Raw genomic sequence first — 26383 nt, 5'->3', positions numbered from 1 at the left:
GTAGCGGATTGTGAGATAGATATTCATTGATTTTGACAAAAAGGTATTTTTGGCATCAATGGTTCTCCATAATCGTTGACTCCACTTTTAATACCTGTAAAGATGGCTGCATTGTGCACGCTAGATCACAGACATATCTTACTGTGACACCTGAATGGAACCAAGACATTGTTAATGTTAACAGTTTTTTAGCGTCTACTTATGCATTAGCACTTTGTATTTATTTATTGTATTGTAGTTTTTATCCTGTGTCCTTCCTTCCACTGCTGCTGGGCTGTTTGCAACAAACACATTTGTCCTATGGAGGATTAATAAAGTTGTATATTATCTTATCTTATCTTTCATCTTTGAATAATGTCTATTTAAAAAGGTGTGCAATGTATCTCTTTTTTATCCTTTATTGTAGGATCATATATTACTCTGGGAAGTTATTTTTTACATGTACAACATCCTACAAAACATATATATATTTTTAGTGTAAACAATATAAAATAAAAAATAATACAACAACAACAAAAAAACAAATACAATTTAAAATCAATTTAGCTCTTTAAGCATTTTAGATAAAAAAAATTAATAGGATTCATCTATTTGAGGCACGTGTGCAGAACTAAAAGACTTGACTGAGGAGTTTTCAATGTAAGCCAATGGTGAATCAGCTGCAATGAGCTATGTGGCACCGCGCCTCATTCTCCTCAGCTACCAGTGATCTAGCATCATCATCCCCTCTTGATGACAGAGGTTGCGTTCCGAATCGCATACTCTTTCTTTTTTCTGTTCTACATACTACATCCGACGATAAAAAGAATCTAGTTAGGATGCAGTAGGCATACTTTTGAGACATACTTTACTCTCTTATTTCATCATAACATTGTGCCTTGATCTTGCCTCTTGCTTTTATATCCGTCGCATCCCCGTTTGTTTTCATATGGAGGCTTCGTCGATGTGACGTCACTTCACGTGCGCACTGGATTGTGGGTCAGAATCGCCCAAATAGGATGCAGTTTTCAACACTAACAATCTTGGCCGCATGAAGTAGGACATCCGGGTACTTCTAACCATCCTAAATCTGGCCACAAGAATCGGGACATCCTAAATCTTTTTTCTACATACTATATAGTAGAAAGTATGCGATTCGGAACGCAACCAGAGTTAGTAAACTGTGATCTTGCTACTAGCGCTAGCCCCACACACAAGGGATAAATACACCCATTTGCACATAGCAGCTATTAGCCACCCCCTAGTTGGCAACTCATAGACTACTACATGGGCACGTATTTAAAAGGCAACAGCTCATGTTACATTCCATTTAATATCAAACTGATATGAAGATGATATGTTTAACTTGTTCACCAGTTGTGGAAATATGGCTTCAATGAGAATACGGCACAGTCAGTCATGCAGTTATCAGTTAAAGGACATCCGCAAACAAATCATAGATTCTCTTAAGTCATTTTACACTTGTGTGTGAGTAACCTTGTGAATCTACGTGTGTGTGAATTGAGAAATAAAGAACTTGATTTTTCTCTTTAAAAAGACTATGGTGTTTTTACATTTCCAAGAGTGTCTTTGTATATGTGTTTCTGCTACTAGTTTCTTTTCATTTCTGCAATATTGAAAAAATACTTTTAAAACTTTGAACGTTCTTAAAATAAATAACCCATCACAGTGAATATGATGCCAGCTTTTATTTATATGGGAATATAGTTATACGGTAATGATATGCAGCCTTTCCAAATCCTTCTTCATTTGCAACTGTATAGCCTTAAAATCAAACTGTAGCCATGACAGCAATAGATGGATCTCAGGCGGGTTAAGATTCCACAAATCAAGTAAAACAATTTAGTAAAACCAAGCCCCAACCACAGCAAGTTCTTCCAGCATCCAATGCGGAAGTTACAGAAAATGCAGTTCACCAAGTGGCCACTAAGAGCAGGTACCAAAACAGAGCAATTTCTTATTGACTCCCATGTTAAATAGGCCATTTACACAGCATTATTAAACCTATTTAAGGCCTGGTACAAAAAAAACATTCTAGTCTGTATGTTTAGATCATATCTCTATGACAACACTGAGGGGGGTGATTTTTTTTGGACCAGGCTAGTTTTTATTTTATTGGAGGTTTGAATGATTAGGGGTGCAGCCTCTTGAGTGACAGCTAGCCGCTGGCCCTCACTTCGCCTCCGAGGTATATGTCAGCTAAATGGGCGTATCTCCCTCCCCCCGACGTCATATCAATGCCCTTTTTCGGTAAGAGGAAATGAGGCGTCAAACTCCGCCTCATTTCAGTTGGAATAACCCGGATGCTACATCCATTTTCTATACTATCGGAGTAAAACCAATGAACACCAATCTTTGCGTGGAAAGTGGAATATATACTGTATATATATATATATATATATATATTTATTACATATTACATATTATAACATATTACAGCATCCTTAGCAAGCTGAATTTCAAATTATGGACAATAAACAAAAAATAACTTCCAATATATTATTCAAATCCCGATAGTTTAAGGTCAGCATATACAAACCACGATTGAAATACAGTCTAACTGGCACTGACCTGTCTTCTACAACCCAACCTGATTTCCTATTAATATTGTTGACTCACTAAAGGACATGGAGCATCTGTCATAGCAGCGGCAAGCACTCCTGGATGTCGCAGTAACTGCCAACTCAGAATGATGCACTCCCATAACGTGTCTCCATAATCATGCCCATTGCCCATGAAGGGCATTTTCTAAGGTTGACGTGCATGTCTGATGGCCTTATATGTCAAGGTCTCTTCTAGTATAGTGCTGCTGCCCCCGGTCGCTTCGGGCCATTTCACAGTGACAGGATGAACATTGACCTCTGTCAGTCCACTGGGTAAGCAGCAGCCTGCAGTGAGCCAAGCCAGCTGAACCGCACTGCTAAAGGCAGAGTCTTTGGCCCCCTTTCAGCAACTAGGTCTTGGGTCCACACACACCTCCAAACCGGCCCAGCTGTCCCCACTTCATTATGTGCTGATTAGGAGCAGATTAACTCAGTCAGGTGAGCTTTGATTCATCTAATCCCCAAGCACTTTAAAGGTGCACTATGTAATGTTTGGGTGTGTCAGAGAAGTGAACATTTTCTGAGGTATTTTGTTATAAGGGAATTAACAAACTTTTCTCACGTTGAAAATGTGATCCCTGTTTGATGTTAGAAAGCTTTGTGAAAAGTTACTGTTTCGCTGTTGTTGTTTAAATCAGCAGGGCCCAACAACATGACCTCGGAGCTCCACCATTTGACTCACTGTTTTTTTTATTATCATAGTTTAACACTGTTCTCTTGCTTATTAAAACCTTCATTAGGGTTGAGATCTGCTTGATGGCGGTATTAGTGAGAGCTCAGTCGTTGGCCTAAGACATTTGAGAGAGCGTGTCTGGCTAACCTGGAGCAAAGCGTCTCTAGATGCGCTCTAGCAGCTCTTCCTCAGGAGAAGCAATTATGTCAAGATGAAGGAAGGGGGCATTCCCACATGGCCCCTGAGCCGAGCCCTTTGCTAATTGGGCGCTGTTCAGAGCAGAGCAGTTCAACACAAATGCACTCTTCTCTCCCCCCTTTCCCACTAACATCTTTGTTTGCCTTTGTTTTGCTTTATCAACTCTCTTGCCTTTTGATATGCATATCAATACAATGTTTTATTCATCGCCTTGTGCAGCAAAATCTGTCGAAATCGCCTTGCTGTTGTACTGTATGTAATAGGCACAGAAAGTGTTCACCTTGTGTACGTGTGGACGGTGTTTGCCATTTCAAAAAGCTAGTTTTGAGACACTGCCTCAGTCTCATGCAACCCCTAAGAAATCAAAGATGTATAGTGTCACGCCAAGGGTTCAGAACAACTGAGGATATATACATCACACGCCATTCTTTAATTTGATGTGATATATGTGTCGTTTTCTTTAACGAGACAGCAATGCTGATTGAGTGGCTGGAAGAGAGAACACTGCTGAGATACGGCTGCCCTACAAAGGTTTACCCACATCCCAAATGTTCCTTTGGTTACAATCATATTGTTTATTCAATCTCATGAACCCCTCGCTGTATATACCATATCAGTGAAAATCTGTCCAGGTGTGAGACTTATTACAGTACATTACGCAAGGCAATTCAAAATGTTGCACGATTATCTCATTTTTAGATAGAAAATAATTTGCTATACATTTGAACACATACATCTTTTCCTCACATACTTTGACCTCCCATTGGCCTCTGTAGTCACGGTAACTCATTATTGGAATCTGCCTGCGACCATTAAACTAGAGTTACGATGCTTCAGTATCAATAATGATCCCAACCACACAGGAACGGAAAACCCCTAAAATCAATGCATGTTCTAGTGCTTAGATAGGCAATCTGAATCCAGCGTGAATGGTGGATCCTGCCATTATATACCTATAAAAAGTTTCACCTCGATAGAGAATTACTGATTTTGAATACACAAGCAATTTAACTGACCCAGCCAAGTAAGTACAAGATACGTTATCTAGTGTTGTATCTTCATCCTTCCGTATTTCTTCTGACATGTATTTATTACTCAATCAGGAGATTAGATCCGCATATAGGGACTGATCCAGATAATTGTATTTTCCACCTATCAAATCAAATCAGTTTTATTTGTATAGCCCAATATCACAAATAGACATTTGCCTCAGTGAGCTTTACATTCCATACAGTACGACACCCTGCCCTTAGACCCTTAGCTCGGCTGAGAAGAAACTCCCAGCACAAAAACTGTTTATCGGGATTAAAAAAATTATGAAACCTCAGGGAGAGTTGACAGAGTAAGGGATCCCTCTCCCAGGACGGACATGCTGCAATAGATGTCGTGAGTAGAGAAAATCATAAAGGAGTCAATCATTGACCAGATGTTTACATGGTAGTTGTTTATTCTACAATACAAAATAAATATGGTTGAAGGCACAGTCAAAAAGATGCCATTCTGAGTCAATCTGGAGGGAAGTTATTGACATATACAGTATATTCAATTGTTTCATTTGGAGCACTTGTTGTGCAGGTGAGGTCTCTTTCTTTGTTGTTCCGTGGCTGCCTGGGTGCCATGCAAGGTGTTACATCATTCGTGATTGCATACTCATTTGTCTTTTCACTGGGGAATTCTGTCACCCTGGTTATGACTCTGACTATACATGTCTGTCTAAGTGGGAGAAAAACATCAGCGTAATAACACTGTTCAAATGCAATCTTAATTAGAAAGTGAATGGATAAGGAATTGTGATTTATTTCTGTCCAACCCCCTTTGTGTATGCTGGTGCATATTGTTTACCTGTAAAAACGTTGATATGCTCATTGTGTAAACGGCATACGTAGAAGAAAGGCTTTTTAAAATGGACCATATTAGGGTGCCATGCTGTTCACTTATACCGCGCACATTGCATTTACAGCATTCCCCAATAGTATTTTGTTCCAGAGCACAAACAATACTTACAGGGATTATAAAAAGCCATGAGTCAGCAGTTTCTTTTGATTGCAATTCATCTCCCTGCAGAAAAAACATATATAGTGCTAAGAATACTAAAAGGAGAAATCAAATTGAACAAAATGATTTGTATTTGTTCCTTCTAAGGTCAAAGCCCTTGACTGTTCCTGCTAACCTAACCATAGCAGAACAATGCAAACACATCCAGCCGGGCGACGTCACCATTTCACACATGATGGACTCTTTGACATAGATTGTTGCGAAATGTCCTTTCAGCTTTTTTCCCCTGAAAATGTGACACACTTCATCTCCGTGGATGATGTTCTATTGTGGCTTTTCCTTCTCCTTTATGGCTAGCCTAAGCGAGAGAGAGAGAGACAAAGTCAAAGTCAAAATTATTTCCATAGCACATTTAAAAACAATATCAGTTGACCAAAGTGCTGTACAAGATACAATACAAAACAACATATAAGATACATGAAAAAAAAGTTAGGAGTGTCAAAGTCTCAACATGTGTTAAAGGCCAATGCAACAAAAGTGAGTCTTCAGAATGTATTAAACTGTTCAACTTTACAGGGATCCAGGTTCTATTCATTCAGTCATACAGAGAGAGACAGAGAGAGAGAGAGCATAGTTCCTCCAAAAATATCTGCCTTCCAGCTCTTTGAAGATCAATGCTGATACCATCTGAATAGCTTTTTTGATTGTACTATTGTTGAATGACATTCAAACCTGCCAGCACACATTGGATTAGTTTCAAAGACTCAGTGATGAAGTGTCTCCGTGAGTGCAGGTATGTTTTATTTGCAGGGTAATATGTGTGCCAATGATACTTTTTGCACATAACCATAGTTAGAAGATTGTAACTAATTTGGAAATAGGTCGAATAATAACCAAAAACAATAGACATCGATTAATGAGGACAATATACAAATGAAAAAAGTTGAAATCAAATTAATACCAATAATACAGTTGTTCACAAAAAGGTTAAAAGCTAAACTGGATAAAAGCAAAACAAGCCTGTGCCCATTTATAGCTTACTTTCGTTGCTTACAGGTTATAGTGTTTTGTAATGTGACGATACAGTACAGTTTGTGTGTTGCTGTATGTGTATTCTATTGTATTCTGTATTCTACTATGGTCTATGTTGATCAATGAAGGCTTTGTATGTTGATTAAGTTGCCCACATAGGAACAAGGGTGGTAAATTAGATAAAGCTATAAACTCTCTGTGCAGGACATTAGTAACATTCATTGTAATGTAACCATGTAAACTGCATCGTCTGCAAAAAATAATGGAAAAAAATTAAGTAAAATAAAATAACATGTTGATCAATTACCATTAAACCTGCAGTGTGTAGAATTTTGGGTTTTATTTCCTAGCAGATTTTGTAGAAAGTAATTATAATATCCATAAGTACATTTAATTTAGTGCATAATAGCTGAAAACTATTTTTTGAATAATTTTTTTCCCCTTAGAAAGGGTCTCATATATGTCCATATTTCTGCATATTTTGGACCAAGGCCTAGTGCCGCCATCTTGAAAGTGTCATAGTTGGAATGTCATCAGGTGCATTGTTTAAAATTTTGAATTGTTCTTGTCCTTGAAGGCCACTGTAGCTTCTGTTATTATTCGAAAGGGTTGGGGTTACCCAGGGAGTGTTGCATTCTAGAACTTTGTAGAACTTTCTTGATGATGTCATATTACACACTGCACCTTTAAATAAATGAATACCAAGTCAATATTTTTAAGAGAAAAGGAAATGTGTAATAGCATAACTAAACATATGAGGCAAAGAAAAAAAAAATATTCATTCATTCCAAATCAAAATGTCAAAAAAGCAGAAATTATCAAATCACAAGTGGAATGTGCAAATTCAATAACAAAAGAAAAGGAAATAAACAATATGTTTAAAGAATACCTTCTAATAGGAATAGGAATACAACATAATTGAAAATGGATGTCCTCACAACAAGATGTGTATCACCTCAAATACTTATATATCATTCAGGCCGTTACGGAACATCTTTGTAAAGTGTACATCAAACAAGTTTACTTCCTCACAAAGCTGCTTTGCTAATTAAACATGTTGTCTCATGTTTAGGCTTTTTCTTTTAATATCAACTGCTTATAGCAATAGTACTGCAATAGCTTACTTTTGGTTTCCTTCGTGATTGCTATACAGCCTGTGCCTTTAGTATAAAGATGTGTTGTTATACATTTACTTTTCTGATAACATATTTTCAGTCTTCATTCCCCTTCAGTTCCTCTAATTTATAATGTGTTGGTAGCTGATAAAGGTTGAAGCATGCACATCAAAAGCTTAACTTGATTTTAAATTTCATTTCAACTGGTTTATTCTTTTTTTTTTTTGGTTTTAATTTATCTCTGTTCACAATTAAAATGAATGAAGCTATGGTCACTAAGGTCAGGATTGCCAATCTGTTTATGTACTGTAGTTCCTGAAGATAGAAGTTGCTTTTCTCAAATGTTGTGCCCAAACATTTATTTTCATAAACCTTTTGCTCAGTTCGAGATCTAATGCTATACCTGTGATGAGTGTGGTATGTTTGAGAAGGCAGTATGTCAGAAGAAAGGGTGCAGAATGTAAATCAGTATAGTATAAAAGCAAAAGCCTATGATCTTGAGATGAATAGCACCCTGTTAAAATGTTTAAAGTACCAAAATAAATACAGAAGTCGACTGTAATGCATTCATTTGTGGAAAAGTATCCTCCGACTGTCACTAAGTAAAGTGAGGACTGAAAAGATCAGAGACTTTTCCCTCGTCCCACGTATGTTTTCATCCCATTTAAGATTCAGAAATCTTCTAATGTCACCACTGTACTTTAGGCAACAGCACACATTTCCAACGCTCTGTGCGCTGCCCGTGGCAGTATGCGCGGCTGCTTTGGGGTGACATGTTTCCACTGCATGAGGACATGCCAAACAGCTTCCCTTGAACCAGAGATGAGGAAAGTTTGCGTCTGCTTCTGTTTACAAAGATCTGAAACCAATTTGGAGGTTAGCCTCAGACATACATTTATTTTTCTCAATGTCACCCAACTAGTGGAACCTGAGCAGTGACTGCTCTCAGTGCTTGTTGGTGAACTAACCAGGCTAGGGCTAAGACAGTTGAACTGGCCACAGGCATAACGTTTTTGGGGTTGACTGTCCTTCTGTCCTGGCCATTCTTGTTGCCAAGCTAGCACAAACCCACACTTGGACTCAAAGTTTAACTCTTTTAAATTTGAAGGTCACATGTTCAGCAATTGTATGCCTTACAGAGGCATAAAGAAGTTCCAGTTATTTTATAAGAATTTGAAGAGGCGAGCTAACACGCTTGCTAACAGTTAGTTAGGCAATTATTTAAACAACTATCATCAATTCATTCATCTTTTGTCCCATCGGCTCCTGTTTCATACATGTCTACTCTGTTGTGGAGCAGCTTTTGCTTAGATGGAGAAGATTCAATAACAGTGAACGGTAGAAGCTAATAGGCTATACCTTAGCTTCCCCTTTGTATGGCCTTTATGGCTGTCCTTCCCTTCAAAGGGCACGACTCAAGATGGCTTGCTATTGAACATGACTTACCATAAAATAGTGCACATTAAGGAGATCCTCTGAACGCTGATTCCGTTGGAAATAATTGATCAAATCTATTATCCACCGTCCAGTGTAAATGTTCATAAATCTGTTTCAAGATCATATTAAAAAAAGCACTCACACTTTGACCTTCAGATCTTGGTCCATACTCATCAGATTCCATAGTTGTGCATTACAGCCCCCACTATGTATGCAGACTGCTGTTGTGCCTTGAAAGAATTGCACGGCAACAACAAGCGTGAAAGAGAGCATTATGCCTGTGAGACGACAGGATTAAGATAAATAGGCCTCATAATGGAAAAACTGCACGTTTTAAAGAGATATTCTATATTTGTAAATGTGTGTTAAAGCACATGATATATTCGATTTGGCATATAACCACGATAAAGAAGGCTGGCCGTATCTGTGAAGATGATTTCACAGATATTTTCACAGGAGTCTTAGTAATATAGCTCTGAGGATTTATGAGCAATAGAGATATTAATCTTCGCCAAATATAAAATTGAATGATGTAGAATTGCTGTCACTTTATCACAGAGCATTGTTTTTTATTCTGACAGGTGTGAATTAATGGAGCCATTGTAAGCTATTGGGGACATTAGCTTCTCTTTCTAAGCTTGTTTGGTTAATGTTTTTGTCTGTCTTTGTACATCAGTCCCCACTATTACTTATTTGTGCTAACAGAATGATACCAGGTCATTCAGAAAAAAACACATTTGAAATATGTAATTTTCTTCCTTTTGCGTAAGGTTAGAATGATTTGTGTAACTCTGGCCGATAGTGGATACACAACAACACTTGCGTTGCCATCAGAAAGCCATTTACTCACGCTATACAACTGCTGTTTGTTACAAAGTCTAATACAACCATATAATGGCCATTGTGGGACACCTATTATTATCGTTTGATACAAATGGTGCACTATTGCATCTGATGGATATTCAGTCAATTCATTTTTTAACCCCAAGAATTTGTCAGGTAACAGCAAGCGCAGTGGGCTGTTTGGAACCAAAATATTGGAAAGTTGTTTGTCGGATGAGATGTGTTGTAATCCTTGAGGTTTCTCCATTTTCTTTCCCCAGAGATTTTTCCTCAGTCAAGCTTTGGGTCTAACGGCAGAGGGTGTCATATTATTGACTGTAATGCCCACTTAGGCAAATGGCCATTTATGAAATTTGGCTAGATAAATAGACCCATTTTGATTTGAAAAAACTAAGTCTAAATCTACTTTATTTGATTCTACTTTTACATTATAATTTATTGTTACGTCCTAACTTCATCAAAATGTATACATTATTTTATTTAACTATTTTCAGTATATATTGTATTTATGTCTGATATTCTTTGCATATATTTTATGTTTCATTGTTGGAGGGAGCCTGGAATCAATGTCATTTTGTGCATATGCCAGAACTTTAACTTGAAGACATGCCAGTAGTAATTGGAAGGGAAATAATGAGCCATATTTTGGAGGGATGTTGGTAACTGGCTTGAAGGTATTACTGAGCAGAACCTAATAGCACCCTGGGCCCTTAACATAGGACAGGTGAAGTCATACAGTGATTACATTTTCCAATAGTTTGAAATTACAGAATATATTGTGTGATCAATTTGTTTTCAGCCAGCCTAGCGATATGATGAGAGCGATATGGCTCTGACGGCATCAATGCCTGCATCTACACATTCACAGATTTCATTCCTGGCTGTTGAAACTTTTTTCTTTGTAAATATCACTCTCCCAACAGATAGAGATTGCATGTTTGTTAGATGGGATACCTTTAAAATGTTGTATTCAGTTTTTTGCATAAAAAAGGAATAGCTTCCATGGAAAATTAGCATTGTGTTTGAATGCTTCTGGGAGATTGAAAAAAAGGGAGAATGTAAGGTGTGCTCTCGGCAGGGAGATATGTTCTTGTATAAGATTGCCTTTCGAGCGATTCCTTGAATTATGCATCCCCCCTGTGCATATCATCATACACAACCATGCATATATATGTCACTACTTACGTCACACAATAGTGAAACTTCTTGTTCTGCAGTTTGCAGACAAGTTAAATGGTTGAGATCGGTATTGTGGAGGCAGTGTGTACAAAACGTATTTTGTTAGACCACTGGTTGTATTTAATGTTAATGTAATCAAAGGTTTTACAGAAAGGTCCAATGTTTTGGTAAGTGGGTCATGTGAAGGTGGAAGTTTTGGCCTGATGGAGGTGATATAAAACGGGCAGAAGTGCAATCATATACAGCCGCGGAAAAAATTAAGAGACCAGTCTGGATTTTTCTTCAATCTTCATCTCTACATTACTTACTGAAAATGCCCTAAATGACAATATTTTTATTGTGAATTTGGTAGAAATGTTGTCAGTAGTTTATTTTATAAAATCTAAATGTTAATTTTACTCAAACATATGCATCTAAAGAGTAAAACAAGAGACACTGAACATTTCAAGTGGTCTCTTAATTTTTTCAAGAGCTGTATATATCACAGGGAGCCTATCATTAGGTGTGGAGAGGGAGAGAGCTCGTTAAGGACAATAGAGTTTGTCAAAAGGAAATGTGGACCTGATGGCAGCGCTGTATGAAGGTCAAAGGGTCAACACACTCCTAAGGAATTAACCAGAGATAACAGATAACTGTAATACATTCAAAGGCTTGTGGTTGTGTTGTGTCGCAGCTGAAGAGACATTGTGCTCTGCTTCAATATGTCTAAAGGAATATGTCCTCCCAAAATGATTCAATGTTTTGAAATACAATTATTACATTTCTTGCTATTTTTACAATTCCGTTCTTGTTCTTTTTGCATACCTTCTCTAAAAGACAAAAATAAGAACTGGCATACCAGGCATTTGCCCGGTATGCCAGATGGTCAGTCCAGCCATGGTTGTGCGCCAGTTTCAGTTGTATTCAGAAGCCGGCGCATGACGTCACGAGCAAATGTTATGCGATTGGTTGTCAGATCCAGAGTGGCAATGGGCAGATCAAATAGTTTTAAACTTCAATAGACACCCGCCTTCAAGTGAGTTAACGTTTGTCAATTGAGCGATTCCAGACCTTCTGTACAAATGAAATGAAGTACAATGGTCTGGTAGGGAGCTACTCAAAAGGCAAAATGTTTTTTTAAAGTATTCTTGTGCATCCTACATCAACGTGAGATAGTAGATCAAAATCATTTGTTCAAATAAACAGTAGCAAAGAGCAATACAATTAATTAAAAAACAACGGAATTTGGAGTAGAAGATATCAGCAAAAGCGTCAATAACATTTATGGGTCATGCAAAAATCTATCCTGAGAAAGCCCGCGAATATACCGCGGACCCAGACTGACTACTGAAGGAAAATGAAAATTGAGCGGAAGTAGGTAGGCGGGCACCATTACGTAAACAGTGTGAAGGTCAGTGACATATTCAGCAGGATTGTGTGACATTTTGGAGAGTCGAAATATCTGAAATTCTGATCTGTACTGAGGTGCTCCATACATTGGGATTTGATTTATTCTGCTCAAGAACACAATGAAGCTGGCAGTGTGAGACTTTCCTTGTAGGCCCCCTGAAAAACTCCCTATAGCCTGCCCTTTAGGGACAATCTATGCTATATTTGACATGGTTAAAGAGTATGATACAAGCTATAGTGATTGTTACAGTATATACCAAGCTTACTTACTTACTTTAAAAGGTCCACTATGTAGTGTTGGGTGTGTCAGAGAAGTGAAGATTGCCTAAGGTTTATTCTCATAACTTAAGCAACGAACTTTCCTCACAGGAAAATGTGATCTCCGGAACAAAGTTTGAAGTCAGAAAGCTTCCTGAAAAGTTACTGTTTCACTGTTGTTGTTTACAGCAGCAGGGCCCACAGTTTTGTAAGCAAACACATTATAGTCTTACGTTTGGTTCCAGGGGCCTCAAAATACTCTTGTTATGATGTATGATTATATAATGATTCAATACTAAGGATTACATGTAGATCAAATATGTTTTGTAAACTAACGGTAAGATCTGCTAATTTAAACAAATTTCCCCTCCGCTGAAACTGCGTAGTGACCCTTTACATGTGATGGCAACAGACAGACAGAGCCAGTCATTACAGTAAAACATCATGGTCAAGGAAGCCATATTCTGCACCACTTGGACAAGCATGGAAACTCAATAAGGAAGTGGGAAGAGCAATTTAGGGGAAAAGAAAAAAAAATGACTGGACTTTCTGTTAATATATTAATGACATCCGCCCGCCCTATAACTCCCTCACTTTCCAGACCATGTCTTAACCGTGTACCTGCAGCCTGTGTGAGGGTTCCCGAGCTCATTACCCCACAGCGTATAGTTGCTATGGCTGTCACGTCTCATCTTCCACTTGAGACCTTAATATGTTCCTCCTATCACTAAATAATGTCTGACTTTCTCATTTTACTGTAATTGCTGAGCCTACATTGCGCTTACATTCATTACATTTCCCCACAGTAAAGGTGCACTCACATTACAGTTCTGTTTTATGAATATTGGCCCCTGTCTCCCACGCTCTGCTCTTAAAGCCTGTAGTAGGAAGTTCAGAATGATCTCTGAACAGGAAGAGCCACCTCCCATTAGAACTAGCATTATAATCATTTTCCCTTTCTTTTTTTTTAAATTCTTTACAACTATATTTCCCAGGACCATTTTTGGTCATTTGGGGTTTTCATTTTACAACTGTTGAGGCTGTGTTCATGCAAATGACATTCATCCCATTCTTATACCTTGATATTTTACATTTTGTACTATTTTACAGATTGTTGGTGAATGTCATCCTTATAGGCCTGAAGAGCAAAGATACCCGTCATGGAAACGAGGGAAATGTGATACCTTTGTTATTCTTATAAGCTTTATAGGCCATAGGTATGGACGCAATTCATGAAACATCTGGAAAATTCTCTCCAAACACTTAAAGCAGTGTTTGCTTAAAGCAGTGTTAAAGCCTGTTTCTGCCACTGACTAATTTACCCTTTTACTGTGGAAGCTTATAGGGCCCAGCCAATGAAGGAGGGCCCATGGTCTTTGGGGGCCAAGAAGCTAACTAAGCTAATCTTTATTTTGAACCAAAATATTCACTATAACCTATTATACCAAAAACATTTATCCATTCATGTTACCTCTGTATTTAATATACTGTTTATCCTTTTTCACCTCGAAAACCTAGTATGAGTTGTTTTTAGCCCATTGTAACCTTTGTGTGCAACGTCGAAACTTCAACCAAACACGTGTTCTATCGCTATGTGCGTCCAGTGCCTTGCTTTAATGTGTCTAAAACAGATATGTCAAATCAAATATCATTTTGGCTCATATAAACAGACCAGTTTTTGTGGTTAATCTTGCATTGATGGTTTGAATGCCGTTTTTTATGCAAGTTGTTTTCTCTTGTGTTTTTGTAATTTTTCTCTGAACTTTGGAGTTATTTCTAGCAGGACATACATGTTAAAGAGCACCTATTATGCTTTTTCAACTTTGATGACCTATAAACGTTGTTATAATGATTTATAGTCATGTTGAACCATACTAAAGTGTCAAATGATGACTTACATGCATTAAGACGTATTCCCTGCTGACCGTCTGGGGCGGCTGTGCAGAGCGCTAGGAACGCCGGTCACTTGTTCAAATTTCCGGGATTTATCTATGTAAATCAATCCGGATTTTCCATGTATGGTAATGCTGCAACGTGCTCAGGCATGCTCCTGCCATGCCCCCACCTGCCTGCTCAAATCTGCCCGCGCGCCGCTGAAAGTCTTCCGGAAGGTAACCAATCACAACGGAGTAGGGTTGGCAGGAGGGGGGCGAGGGGGCGGAGAAGGACGAAGCCGAGTGTTGAAAGAAAATGCTGAAAGCGCCCAGATGAGAGGAAGAGTTTCCCGAAAATCTACATAGTTTTTTGTGCTGTGATTCGTGTCAGGTTGCTCTATAGGAGTCATTAATGAGAAATTAAGACCAGAAAAGTAGTATAATAGGAGATCTTTAATAATGTCTTTTCAAAATAGTGAAATGCTACGTAGGGACGAGCACATGCATTGATACGATGAAAGAGAGGGCCCATTGTCTGTACTTTATTCAGGGGCCCAACCATTTGTGTGGGTTGGCCTGCAAACAGGTTGGTGTGTGTCCTTGCATATAGTGAGATGTGTATGTCCTCTTTGCCCCTACAGAGAGCAGCCTCATGCAGAGTCCTGTCTTCAGCAAACAGCCTGGCAGCATTGTGTATCCAGTGGAGACTCTGGAGAGGAACAGGGAGGTGGTGTTCAGCTGTGAAGCCCAGGGAAGCCCAGCTCCACTCTATAGGTGAGCATGTGACTGAAGCATGTCATATAATGATAATAGGGCTGACAAAATGAACGCGTTAACGCAGGGTGATTCATTTCTGGAATGAATTCATACATTTTTAACACAATTAACGCATGCGCAGAATGACCCGCACAATATGCTGCTTGAAAGTATGTGAACCCCTTGAGCCTTTATGAATTTTATTTATTTTAACCATTATTCATTAATTTTTAAAAATACTAGTATTTTGTATATGAAATAACAGATTTATCAATTCAAACATTTTCTTTTCCGGAAATCAATTGTTAAAACAGATTAAAAAAAAATGATTTACCAACTTTTGTATGTGCAAAAGTTTGTGAACCCCGAGCTGCATTGGTTAATTGAGCAGGTAAATGAAATGATGAAATGGACCAACGTAATGAGAGATCTTTAGGGAAGAAATTGGCCGGCACTAGATAAAACAGAGATAAAACCAGGTCAGTTTAGGGCCACCAAATTGACCCATACAGGTCAGACTTGCCAAATAGGAAAGACAATCAAATAGGAAAGAGGATCTAAGGAATAGAGTTGTGATGTTGCACATTTGTCTGGGGACAGCTATCAATTAATTTAAAAAAGTTTCAGCTCCATCCGTCTACCGTGAGGCAAATCATCTACAAATGGAGAGCTTTAAGAGTGACTGAACATCTGCCTATAAGTGGACTTCCTTCAAAAATATCCACAAGGGTCACAAGAAAAGTGATTTTTCTGTTAAAAGCCAACCCAAACATTACATCTGATTTGCAGACTTCCCTTGCAGCATCTGGGACAGATGTGCATGGTTCCACAATAAGAAGAAAACTCAGTCAACATGGCTTTCATGGGAGGGTTGCTGAATAAGCCTCTGCTTTCAGAAAATAACAACACTGCTTGTCTCAACTTCTCCATAGAGCACCTGGAGATACCTGAAGTCTTCTTGAAGTCTCTTCTGTGGACAGATTAGTCCAAAATTGAATTGTTTGGTCTTAACCAAAACTGCTATGTTTGGGCAAAAACGCAACTCTGCCTACCACCAAAAGAACCTTCTCCCAAGTGAGGAATGGTGTTGGCAAATGGTCTGCAAATCTCCAGATGTAATGTTTGGGTGGCCTTTACCAGAAAAATCACTTTTCTTGTGACCCTTGTGGATATTTTTGAAGGAAGTCCACTTCTAGGCAGATGTTCAGTCACTCTTAAAGCTCTCCATTTGTAGATGATTTGCCTCACGGTGGACCAATGGAGCTCAAACCTTTTTTAAATGATTGATACCTGTCGCAAGACAAATGTGCAACATCACAACTCTCTTCCTGAGATCCTCTGAGATTTTCTTTCCCTTGGCATGTCTGACCTGTATGTGTTCACTTTGGTGAGCCTAAACTGACCTGGTTTGATCTCTGTTTTATCTGGTGCCGCCCAATTTCTTATCTAAAGATATCTCATAACATTGGTCCATTTCATCACTCTATTTGGCCCACCTGGTTGTGTTTACCTGCTTGGTTTAAGCAATGCAGCTCAGGGTTCACAAACGTTTGCACACACAAAAGTTGGCAAATAATTTTTTTTTTATCTGTTTTAACAATTGATTTCCGGAAAAGAAAAAATGTTGATTTGATAAAAAAAACATCTGCTATTTCATATAAAAAATATTATAAAAAAGGAAATTATAATGGTTAAACTGAATAAAATTCCAAAATGCTCAAAGGGTTCACATACTTTCAAGCAGCACTGCCACCGCTCTGCACTAGTTGTCTCTCTAACGTCATGGCTGACCCAGGATCAGCACAATGGCGATGCGCAGCGACACCATCGACCTGTTAAAAGACATAGGCATTAGGCCGGTGGAACGTAGCAGCACGTTTTGTTTTGACCTGCTAGTGGCCATGTGTGTATCGCTGGCGGCGGTTGCTGGTGGAAGCAACAGGAGGAGCAACATTGTCTGCTCTGTTTTAGAGCACATGAGGACACAAACGTCTGCAGTTTACAGAGGTGTGTGTGATTAATAAGTGACGTCAATATAACGTTGGCTTTCTGGCACAAATAAACAGTCCCCCTTGGGGACTCAAACTTACACACACACACACACACACACACACACACACACACACACACACACACACACACACACACACACACACACACACACACAGCATGGACTGCAATAAAGTTGTATGCAGCAATGCAAACTTGACCAAAGATGATAAAATGTAATGTCATCATGCACACATTTGGACACAGACATTTATCCATTGATTCTGGTGTATAATGTTATGTAATATTATGTATCACCAAATAAATGCCTTCTATATATTTGCTCAGAGGCATAGCAAAGATACAGCCAAACCATACACCTTCTGTCATTCATCGTTCCGTTCCTACAACAATATACGGAGAGAATTTGAATTTGTTGGGCATATTTCGAATGCCGATTAATCATGATAAATCCACAGCTACCCTGTGATTTATCTTAATAAAAATGTTAATTGTTTGAAAGCCCAAACTAATAATAATACTTGCATTTGTTATAGCGGTTTTCAAGGTACTCAACACACTTTATAATAAATTAGGACACAAGCACATTAAAAACAGGTGTACCAATAAAGCCAACATACAATAGAAAAAACAAGTCAAAGTAAGTGAAACATTGAAATCAGCTTATAAGAGGTGTAATGTTAAAAATGTAAGTTAAATGTTAAGTAAATATGTAATGTCAATATGTAAACATGTAATATTATCATTGGCTGAAGAGGTGTGTTTTGATTATTGATTTGAATGTGTCCAGGTTGGTACAGTCCCCTTTTTGCACATTGTTCCTCTCCATTGATGCAGCAGGCTTTAATACGGCTGACAGTGTCGACATCATTACATTTTGAGACAACCTCTCACTGGCAAATGTCTCAATCCTTGCCTTAAATGATCCCTCTCTGTGTGTTTGCAGCTCTGCCAATAAAAGTGAACCTTCGGAAAACTTAAACATCCATAAATCCTGAAAAATGTAATGTAGCACGGTCATGATATTTCCAACCAACCTGTAAGTGATACTTTATTCTAAGCGAATGATTCATCACTTGACGTGGGCACAGACTCATTGATTGACCGATTTACCGACGGCACCTGAATGCAAGCGGTGGAAGACGTATACAGGTGCTTCACTTGAGCAAAAGTAGCAATGCTATGGTGTAGTACGTTCAGTGAGTGTTTGTATCATCACAAGTTTTAAACTTGTATTCGCTATTCAAAGCATGTGGGCCTCATTGATCTGAGCTCATACAACTGGTTTTGAGTTTTTTTTTAAATGACTAGGGGAGAGTGGGGTGAAGTGTGCCACTTTTTACTCAAAGTGACTTTAAAGTTAGGCCTTGACAGTAATGTATCCAACTAAAATATGTATGTATATGTCAGGATGTGGTGCATCCCTGGCAACAATAACTTTTGATCTGAAATAAACAGTTTAAGAAATATAGCTTTCGGAAAAAAAGGTCTCCCGCACCGGGGGCAAGTTGTACCTTCGGCGAGAATACTTTGAGGTATATATTTAAAAATAAACAGTCATGGATTCTATTTAGTTTAGCCTTCTTCTTGATATTTTTCATCTATTCAGTTGAACACTGGAAACGATAAAAGGGTCGTAATGACACAATGAAGGGTTTGGAGCTATATCTCATGGGATTCAAACTCAGCAGCAAACTGAAAAGGATGAGTCGTACAACAGAGATCCCATATTGTTCTTTTGATCTCTGGCAGTTTAATCCAGAGGCGCTGCAAGACACATCTGTTCTAAAACTAGAAAGAGGAAAGTTTCTAATCTGACAAAGCCTGAAGCAGAAGCCCCATTGACAGGGAATTTGACATTTTTATTGGACTCGGAAAATAGTTTCCGCGCACTTGTACTTATACATGTGCTTTGCTTCACTGTAGCCTTAACAATAATGAAGCAGATGAGTGCCCCCATGTCTTATATTGCGCTGTATATTGACAGTGTGTCTTCACATTTAGCCTTCCATTGAAATACGCTCCAGTCTTTGTTCTGTTGTTTCTAGCTTTAGAAAAGACATGGGAGTGTAATACATGAATTCCCCGTTTAACCCCCCTGAGATGCCTTGTCTCTCTGTAGGCTATGAACGCATGTAAAGCCTTTTGCATGCACCCGGCTCAACATCTTTTTCTATTTATTTTTTTCCTTCTGCAGAGTTCAAAGAGCAGCCGATTCTTGCCTCTTTATTTCCTCTTGGCATGGATCATTAGTCTATCCAAAGGCTGTTGTGCTGCGTTGCAACAAGCATCTCTCTGGCAAAGTACAAGTTCAAATCAATCATGTTTGCTCACTGAAATTGGAAGGGGTTGAGATTTGAAAAGGGATTGGTACGTTTAACACTATAGGGCTTGAGCCAGCTTAGAGGATGACCCAATCAGCTGTTTCCCTGTCCAAGGTCGCTATGTGTGCGGTCCAGTGGCAGCAGTCTTTGTAAGATGTGTCGAGAGGTGAGCTGAGAGCTACAGCGTTTGCGTCAAATGCCACAGTCAAAGATACATTCACTTTCCCGTCTGCATTCACCTGAATAAGGAGGAAACAAAGGCTTTTTTTCTTATTTCAATGAGGGAGAAAATGAATAACTGAGGCATAAAAAGGCTCCAATTCAGAAGCCGATTCACGTTTTGGGCACTCAAGTGAATGGTTAAACATCCTTGACACTGATACATAGACAGATACATTATATTAAGAACATGGTATTGGTACACTTACCTTCATTTTCTGTTCACCTTGTTCATTGCTCTGATTGGTCGTAGTGCTATCCAATTGCGTGCAGTGGTAGGGGAGAACGGGGTAATTTGTCACACGGGTAGGTTGTCACAATCGTTATATCTCGGAACCAGAAGGCGCTCTCTGTTAAATTTTGGTATGTAAATATTCACAACTGGGATCAGAGGTCACCTACATAGTCTTCCTTTGGAGTTAAACTACTGCATTTGAGGTGAGAGGACTGTTAGTGTTTTTCATGTCAAATTGAAAATATTTAGCTCCTCAGTATTTTTCTTCTGGGCTTTTACACAATGGGTTTATAACAAAACACTTGTTAACCTAAAAAAGTGTGAAGGGTAAGCTATAGTTTAGATTGTTTTTAGCAAGCTAATTAGTCGTCAGATGGTTGTTGGCCTTGATGCTAGCAATAAATTCCAGTTGGGGTTGGTCGTCAAATTTTTTGGGGGGTTGGTTGTCACATGTTATCCAAAGGGTGCAGCCAGGAAAGGAACCCAATAACAAAAGAAAATGTCAAGCTGTATTAAGCTGTACAAAAATCACTATATAAACTGAGAACATGCGATTGATTATCGAGCGGTTCACAATAGGTTCCATTACAGTGATTAATGAAGCCCACTGTCCACCTCATATCTGCTATAGGAAGGGCAAGAGGTCAAGTTCTTCAATTCAAGTCTGGGTAACTTGTGGCTTTGAAGTTGTACAGTAGATGCAGTATGGCCCTGATCTCTTGAGGCATTTGTCTCTGTCACCACCTCTTGATATCAAAGCTATACGTCTATGCCTATTCGCCTGTAGCTCTCTGAGTGATGTCCGTGCCATGCTAGTTAAGCAGACAGTCGCAGTCCGTTGGATGAGCATGGTTCTCAGTTCAAATGGCGTAGCCGTGCACACATACCTCGTCTTTTCTTTTGACCCATGTGAAAAAAACACAAGGGAATCAGCCAGTAGAACATGCTGTAGTATTTGATTTTTTTTATACAAATTCAAATCACAAAACAAACATAACACACATATGCACACATACACACTGTATATGTACATTTGTGCATGCATACAGGAAAGTACATCATCTTTACAAATACATAATAAATCATATTTACCCAAATTCAAATGAAATAATTCATCGTATTGCAGGATATACAAAACGTATGTTTAAGTGCTGTAGCATTGTTTAGAACACATAAAAGCACCAGGCTTAAGACAAGAAACAGAACGCCTGACTTTCACACCCTCAGAAGCCAGATGGCATGGTATTATGCCAATGTGTACATGGCCTGTTGCTACTTGATTACATATGGCATGTGCCTAACAAATGGGACTGCTGTTGTGACCTACTTGGCAGTTTAATTGTGATCATGGTAAAAAAAAGGAATTATTAAATAATCCAGTTTATTGCTTGCTAAGTAATCTGTTGCTCCAAACTTCCCACGGAAGAGGAAACGTGGTGTTGACACAATGACGCTATTCAAAGTTGCCCTCAGATTTGCTTTTTTGACCGTTCCCTCATAATACCGCTCTCAATTTATCTGTAGTGAGAATGTGCTTGGAGGTTTCACAGGAAAAAAATGTGAGTATCCGTCACTTAGCGGCTTTAAAGTTGTTATCTAATTGGCTTAAAGCGGCAGTAGCTGTCACAGAGCATTCAATGTATCAAAGGAAGAGCTTTGGGTGGCCAATTATATCTAACTACCACTATGTTTAATTTCCCCCACCACGCATACCGCATTTAGGAAGTCACAATTACCCATTTCAGACGCGGGCCGTCTTTTCGCAACATTTGGTTTTTCCCAAGCTGTCACCGGATTGAACCGTTTTCAATATGGATACAATGCCGAGTGCCAATTATAGCTGTGAACATATAATAGGAACCCATTTTAAGAAAGAAGAGAATGCCTGATACGGAGGTTCAAAGTGTCATACTCCTCCATGGCCCCTGTCTGCTCTGCTTTCCCATTCATGTTCACTGGTGTTGTGGCTTGGGCGTTGGAATATTTCACTTGATTTTTTCTTTTGTTTGTTCCACTTCAGCTGCAAATGACTCGCTACTGTGTAGTCCTGTGAGACCACAGCCACCACCACCACAACAACACACACACACCCCAGGCTCTTCTCTATTGTGTGTTAGTAATAAGGCTCTGGAGAGCGTGCACTTACTTATGACTGAACTGGAGAAGGGCCATGAAAGACCATTGAGCTCCACATTTTTTGTCTTTTAAAAGTCGTCAGAGAGAGAGGCGCTTTGTGAGTGCTGCAACGCCCCGCCTCACAAATAGTCTGCTTTTTGTGAGACAATTTCAGTGTGGGTATATAGGCAGTTAAAGCAACATGGTCTGACATTGGTTTTCATTATATCAGCTCCTACTTGTGTGATTGTATAGATTTGTTTTTTTAGAACGTGTGACGACTAAAGATAGAGACGTAAGCCAAAGTTTGGATCAGAAATGTTCTAATGGGTATGCCAATGTACTTTAGAATCGTGTGACGACTGAAGATAGAGATCTAAAGCAACATTCCAATCAGGATTTTTCAAATGGTCGACCAACTGACATGAAAGTATGTTTGCGGGGGGTTGACGGGCTATTCCGAAAACCTTTCATATACATATTAACATTCATTTTACTCCCCAAATAACATAGTAAGGATTTAGTGAATTTGGGTTGCCAGGGCCTTTAAGATACTGTACATACTTAACACCTGTGACCACACAGCCCCGAACACAGTTGATTTTCTGTGTCGACGACATAAGCCAAATGAGTTACACGGGGTGTACTAGCAATACTAGAAAATATGTTATACAGCAAGCAAATGTCACACTGCTAATGCAGCACCCCTGTCAGTGTTTTTCTCAAAAAGGTTTGTTATGTCTCAAAGGCACTACATTGGCACCATGAGGAGAGAGATAGCAGTGCACAAAACCAGCTTTGCACGACTTTTCTGTCTACAGCACAAAAGGGCTTTAGCAAAGCCCCCTTTTTTCACATCAAAGCTGCTTTCTTTTTCCAAAACTAAAACAATACATGGTTCTCCCACATCTGAAGCTGAAAATAAAAATCACAACAAAACGAAAAAAATAGAACTTTCCTTCAAAGAAGAATCACTAAATCAACTCTGGCTCTAATCAAATGTCCTATAAGGTAACAAGACTGCTTATGTGATGCTTGTTTATCTGTGCAGAACCTCTTATTGCTTTGATGGTTATACATCATTGATGACAAATAACAGCGACGTAGCTCTTCATACAGTGCGCCTGTGTAGGCCCATTGGAGAGCCCGTTGCCATTTGAAGTGAATTATACCCTTGGTTGATCACACCCAATGATTATCGTGCGGACTAGTCCAGAATGCAGAAGTGTGAAGGCAAGGTTGCAGGCGTTTGTTTTAATTGTTGCGCTGTAGATGATGAAGCATTATTTTTATGCATTTGGACTGGGGGGGGGGGTCTGGCAAGACGGACGAGCTGCAATGCTATCTATTTAATTATGGAGGAGTCAAATCCACAGCGCCACGGTTATCCACTACTGCTTAGATTAACGCTATGCTGCAGGCCATGATTCTGGGGCACTCTCAAACCTTTATTTCCGTTGTGTTAATAAAAAAAATATCAAATGTTCAAATCACAATATTCTTCTTGTAGTGTGGAATGCGTCCATCCAATTTTCTAAGGTTTATTCTCATGACTGAATACACTTAACTTTCTGAAACACTGATTGAAGTTGGAAAAATACCTGAAACGTTACTGTTTCACTGTTGTTTACAAATATTATTCTAGTCTAAATCTTGGTTACAGGTCACTCAAAATAAGTTGGATGTATGATGATAGAATTATTCAATTCAAGGAATTACGTGTATAGAGAAAATATGCCTTGTACACTAACTGCTTGCCCTAGCTAATGTCAACACATACCCCCTCCCCTGCAACTGAATAGCGCAACTTTAATTTGTATCTCCTATCTTTTTTTTTTCTCTCTTTAGGTGGAAACTGAATGGCACAGAAATCAGTCCCAAATCTGGATCCCACTACAGCCTTTCTGGGGGCAACCTCCGAATCAGCCATCTGAACAAAGACCAAGATGCTGGAACATATCAGTGCCTCGCCTCCAACTCTTTTGGGACGGTCGTGAGCCGAGAGGCCAGTCTAACCTTTGCATGTGAGTGTCTTATTGTGTTGTTCTTGTCTGTCTCTATCTGGGCAAAATGCTATGGCTTCTGTGCTTCCACTGGGAGAGAGATGCGGCAGGGAAAAAAAACCTCACCCCGTGGCACCGATGGATAACAATGTGGCTTCTGCTTGTTAACATGATGCAAAAATCTCTCCAGGGAACTATTAACTCTATCTGTGTGTGTGTGTGTGTGTGTGTGTGTGTGTGTGTGTGTGTGTGTGTGTGTGTGTGTGTGTGTGTGTGTGTGTGTGTGTGTGTGTGTGTGTGTGTGTGTGTGTGTGTGTGTGTGTGCTCTATTTCATATATGCAGATCAAACACATACCAACACAAAAATCTTAGAAAATTGGAGATATAAAGCAAGGCTTCTTTATGGTAAATAATAGAACTGCCCTTAGATGCTTCTCTCTATAAAAGAACCAACAGTAGAAGAAACACCATTTTGTGTTAAACCTCCTACGAATAACTTTTAAATGCTCATGGCACAGTCCCATCTGTCCTCTGACGATCATAAATGACCAGTAACAGCCAGTGAGACCATAGAGTTATTATTAATGCCTTTGCAGGAGTCCAATTTCTTTCACAGGAAGATTTATTTGAGGAAGAGTGGAACATCCTGTGTTTATACACGCTACTAAATCAAAGTTTGCTTTACTTAACCATTGTCATATCACCACTATTAGTCTGACAGTCACATATAAAGACATACAGTCATATGAAAAAGTTTGGGAACCCCTCTCAGCCGGCATTATAATTGACTCTGCTTTCACAAAAAAAAGATAAAAGTGGTATGTCTTTAATTTACCAGGAACAGCTAACTACTGGGATGTTTTCCAAACAAAGATTTTTTGAAAAGCAGTATTTGGTTGTGTGAAATAAAATAAAATGTGAAAAACTGGCTGTGCAAAAATATGGGTACCCTTGTGGTTTTGTTGATTTTAATGCCTGTAACAGCATGTACAACTGATGACTTTAAACACAAAGTTGGTTGGATTATGTTGTTAAGCCTTGAACCTCATAGAAATGTCTGTTTAATCATGAGAAAATGTATTTTAGGTGCCTAAATGCAAGTTGCACTTCTCTTTGACTCTCTGCTGAAGTGAGACAGAATGGGACCATCAAAACTGCTCCCAAAATATCTTAAAAACAAAGATTATTCATTATCATGGTTTAGGGGAAGGCTACAAGAAGCTTTCCCAAAGGTTTCAATTGTCAATTTCTACTGTAAGGAACGTTGTCAGGGAATGGAAGGACACAGGCACAGTTGCAGTTAAACCCAGGTCTAGCAGACCAAGAAAAGTACAGGTAAAGTACAGCGGCATATGCGGCGGATTGTGAGAATGGTTGCACACAACCCAAAGATCACCTCCAAAGACCTGCAAGAACATCTGGCTGCAGATTGTGTATCTGTACATGGTTCAACAAATCAGTGCAATGTTGCCGGCTGAGAGGGGTTCCCAAACTTTTTCATATGACTGTACCTCATCTGCAGTCTTTCTTCGTGGACGTATTCACTTACCTCCTTAAACAAATGCACACAACACCGACATATGCTTGGGCTGTTGTCCAAAGGGGCCGCCAACTCACTGGACAAAAAACTGAAAGCTCCTCGTAGCTACTTTAAAGCTAGTTTAATTAATCCCTTTGTAATAAGAATGTGTCACATGTCAATGGGAACATAACATGACATAGAACAGTGACAAACCTATAGTTATTTTAATCTGAGCGTGCAGCTCCTTTCTGTGACTGTCTAGTGAGTTTCAGCACAGTGTTTAGCCGGCCGAGCCACAACTTGACTGTTTTGGTTCACTCTCACCGCTAGTAGCAATGTTTGGCCACAGTAGACAGCCATTGTACACTGCCTCCACTGATCCAAACAGCAGACAGACACAGGTAGCATGTAGCTGCTTGACATAGTGGAAAATGTAGCAGATAAAGGACCAGTTCATTCCATTTGGGAGTTGCGCAAGAGAACAAAATCAGAGCTAAAAGAGAGTTTGCTGTTAATTTATGATTCAGGGGGTCAAATTTTTAATTTCATTTTCATTTAACTTTTATTTATCCTCGAGAGACCAATTGAGGGGTGACCCTCAT

The 26383-nt window shown here is 39.1% G+C and overlaps 1 protein-coding gene across 1 annotated transcript in view; it reads left to right on the top strand.

Moving 5' to 3' along the window:
- The window catches only part of cntn4 (contactin 4), a gene marked incomplete at its 5' end in the record, with an annotated part of 163059 nt that overhangs the window by 18344 nt on the left and 118332 nt on the right, over positions 1 to 26383 (top strand). Inside the window, 2 exons of the mRNA XM_080026764.1 lie at positions 15238 to 15370; positions 24104 to 24279. Coding sequence (XP_079882890.1) covers positions 15238 to 15370; positions 24104 to 24279 — 309 coding nt within the window. The remainder of the gene's footprint in view (positions 1 to 15237; positions 15371 to 24103; positions 24280 to 26383) is intronic.

Source organism: Ammodytes marinus, assembly GCF_949987685.1.
Source record: "Ammodytes marinus genome assembly, chromosome: 4".
Lineage (NCBI taxonomy): Eukaryota > Metazoa > Chordata > Actinopteri > Uranoscopiformes > Ammodytidae > Ammodytes > Ammodytes marinus.
This window is presented reverse-complemented; position numbering and strand designations above follow the sequence as displayed.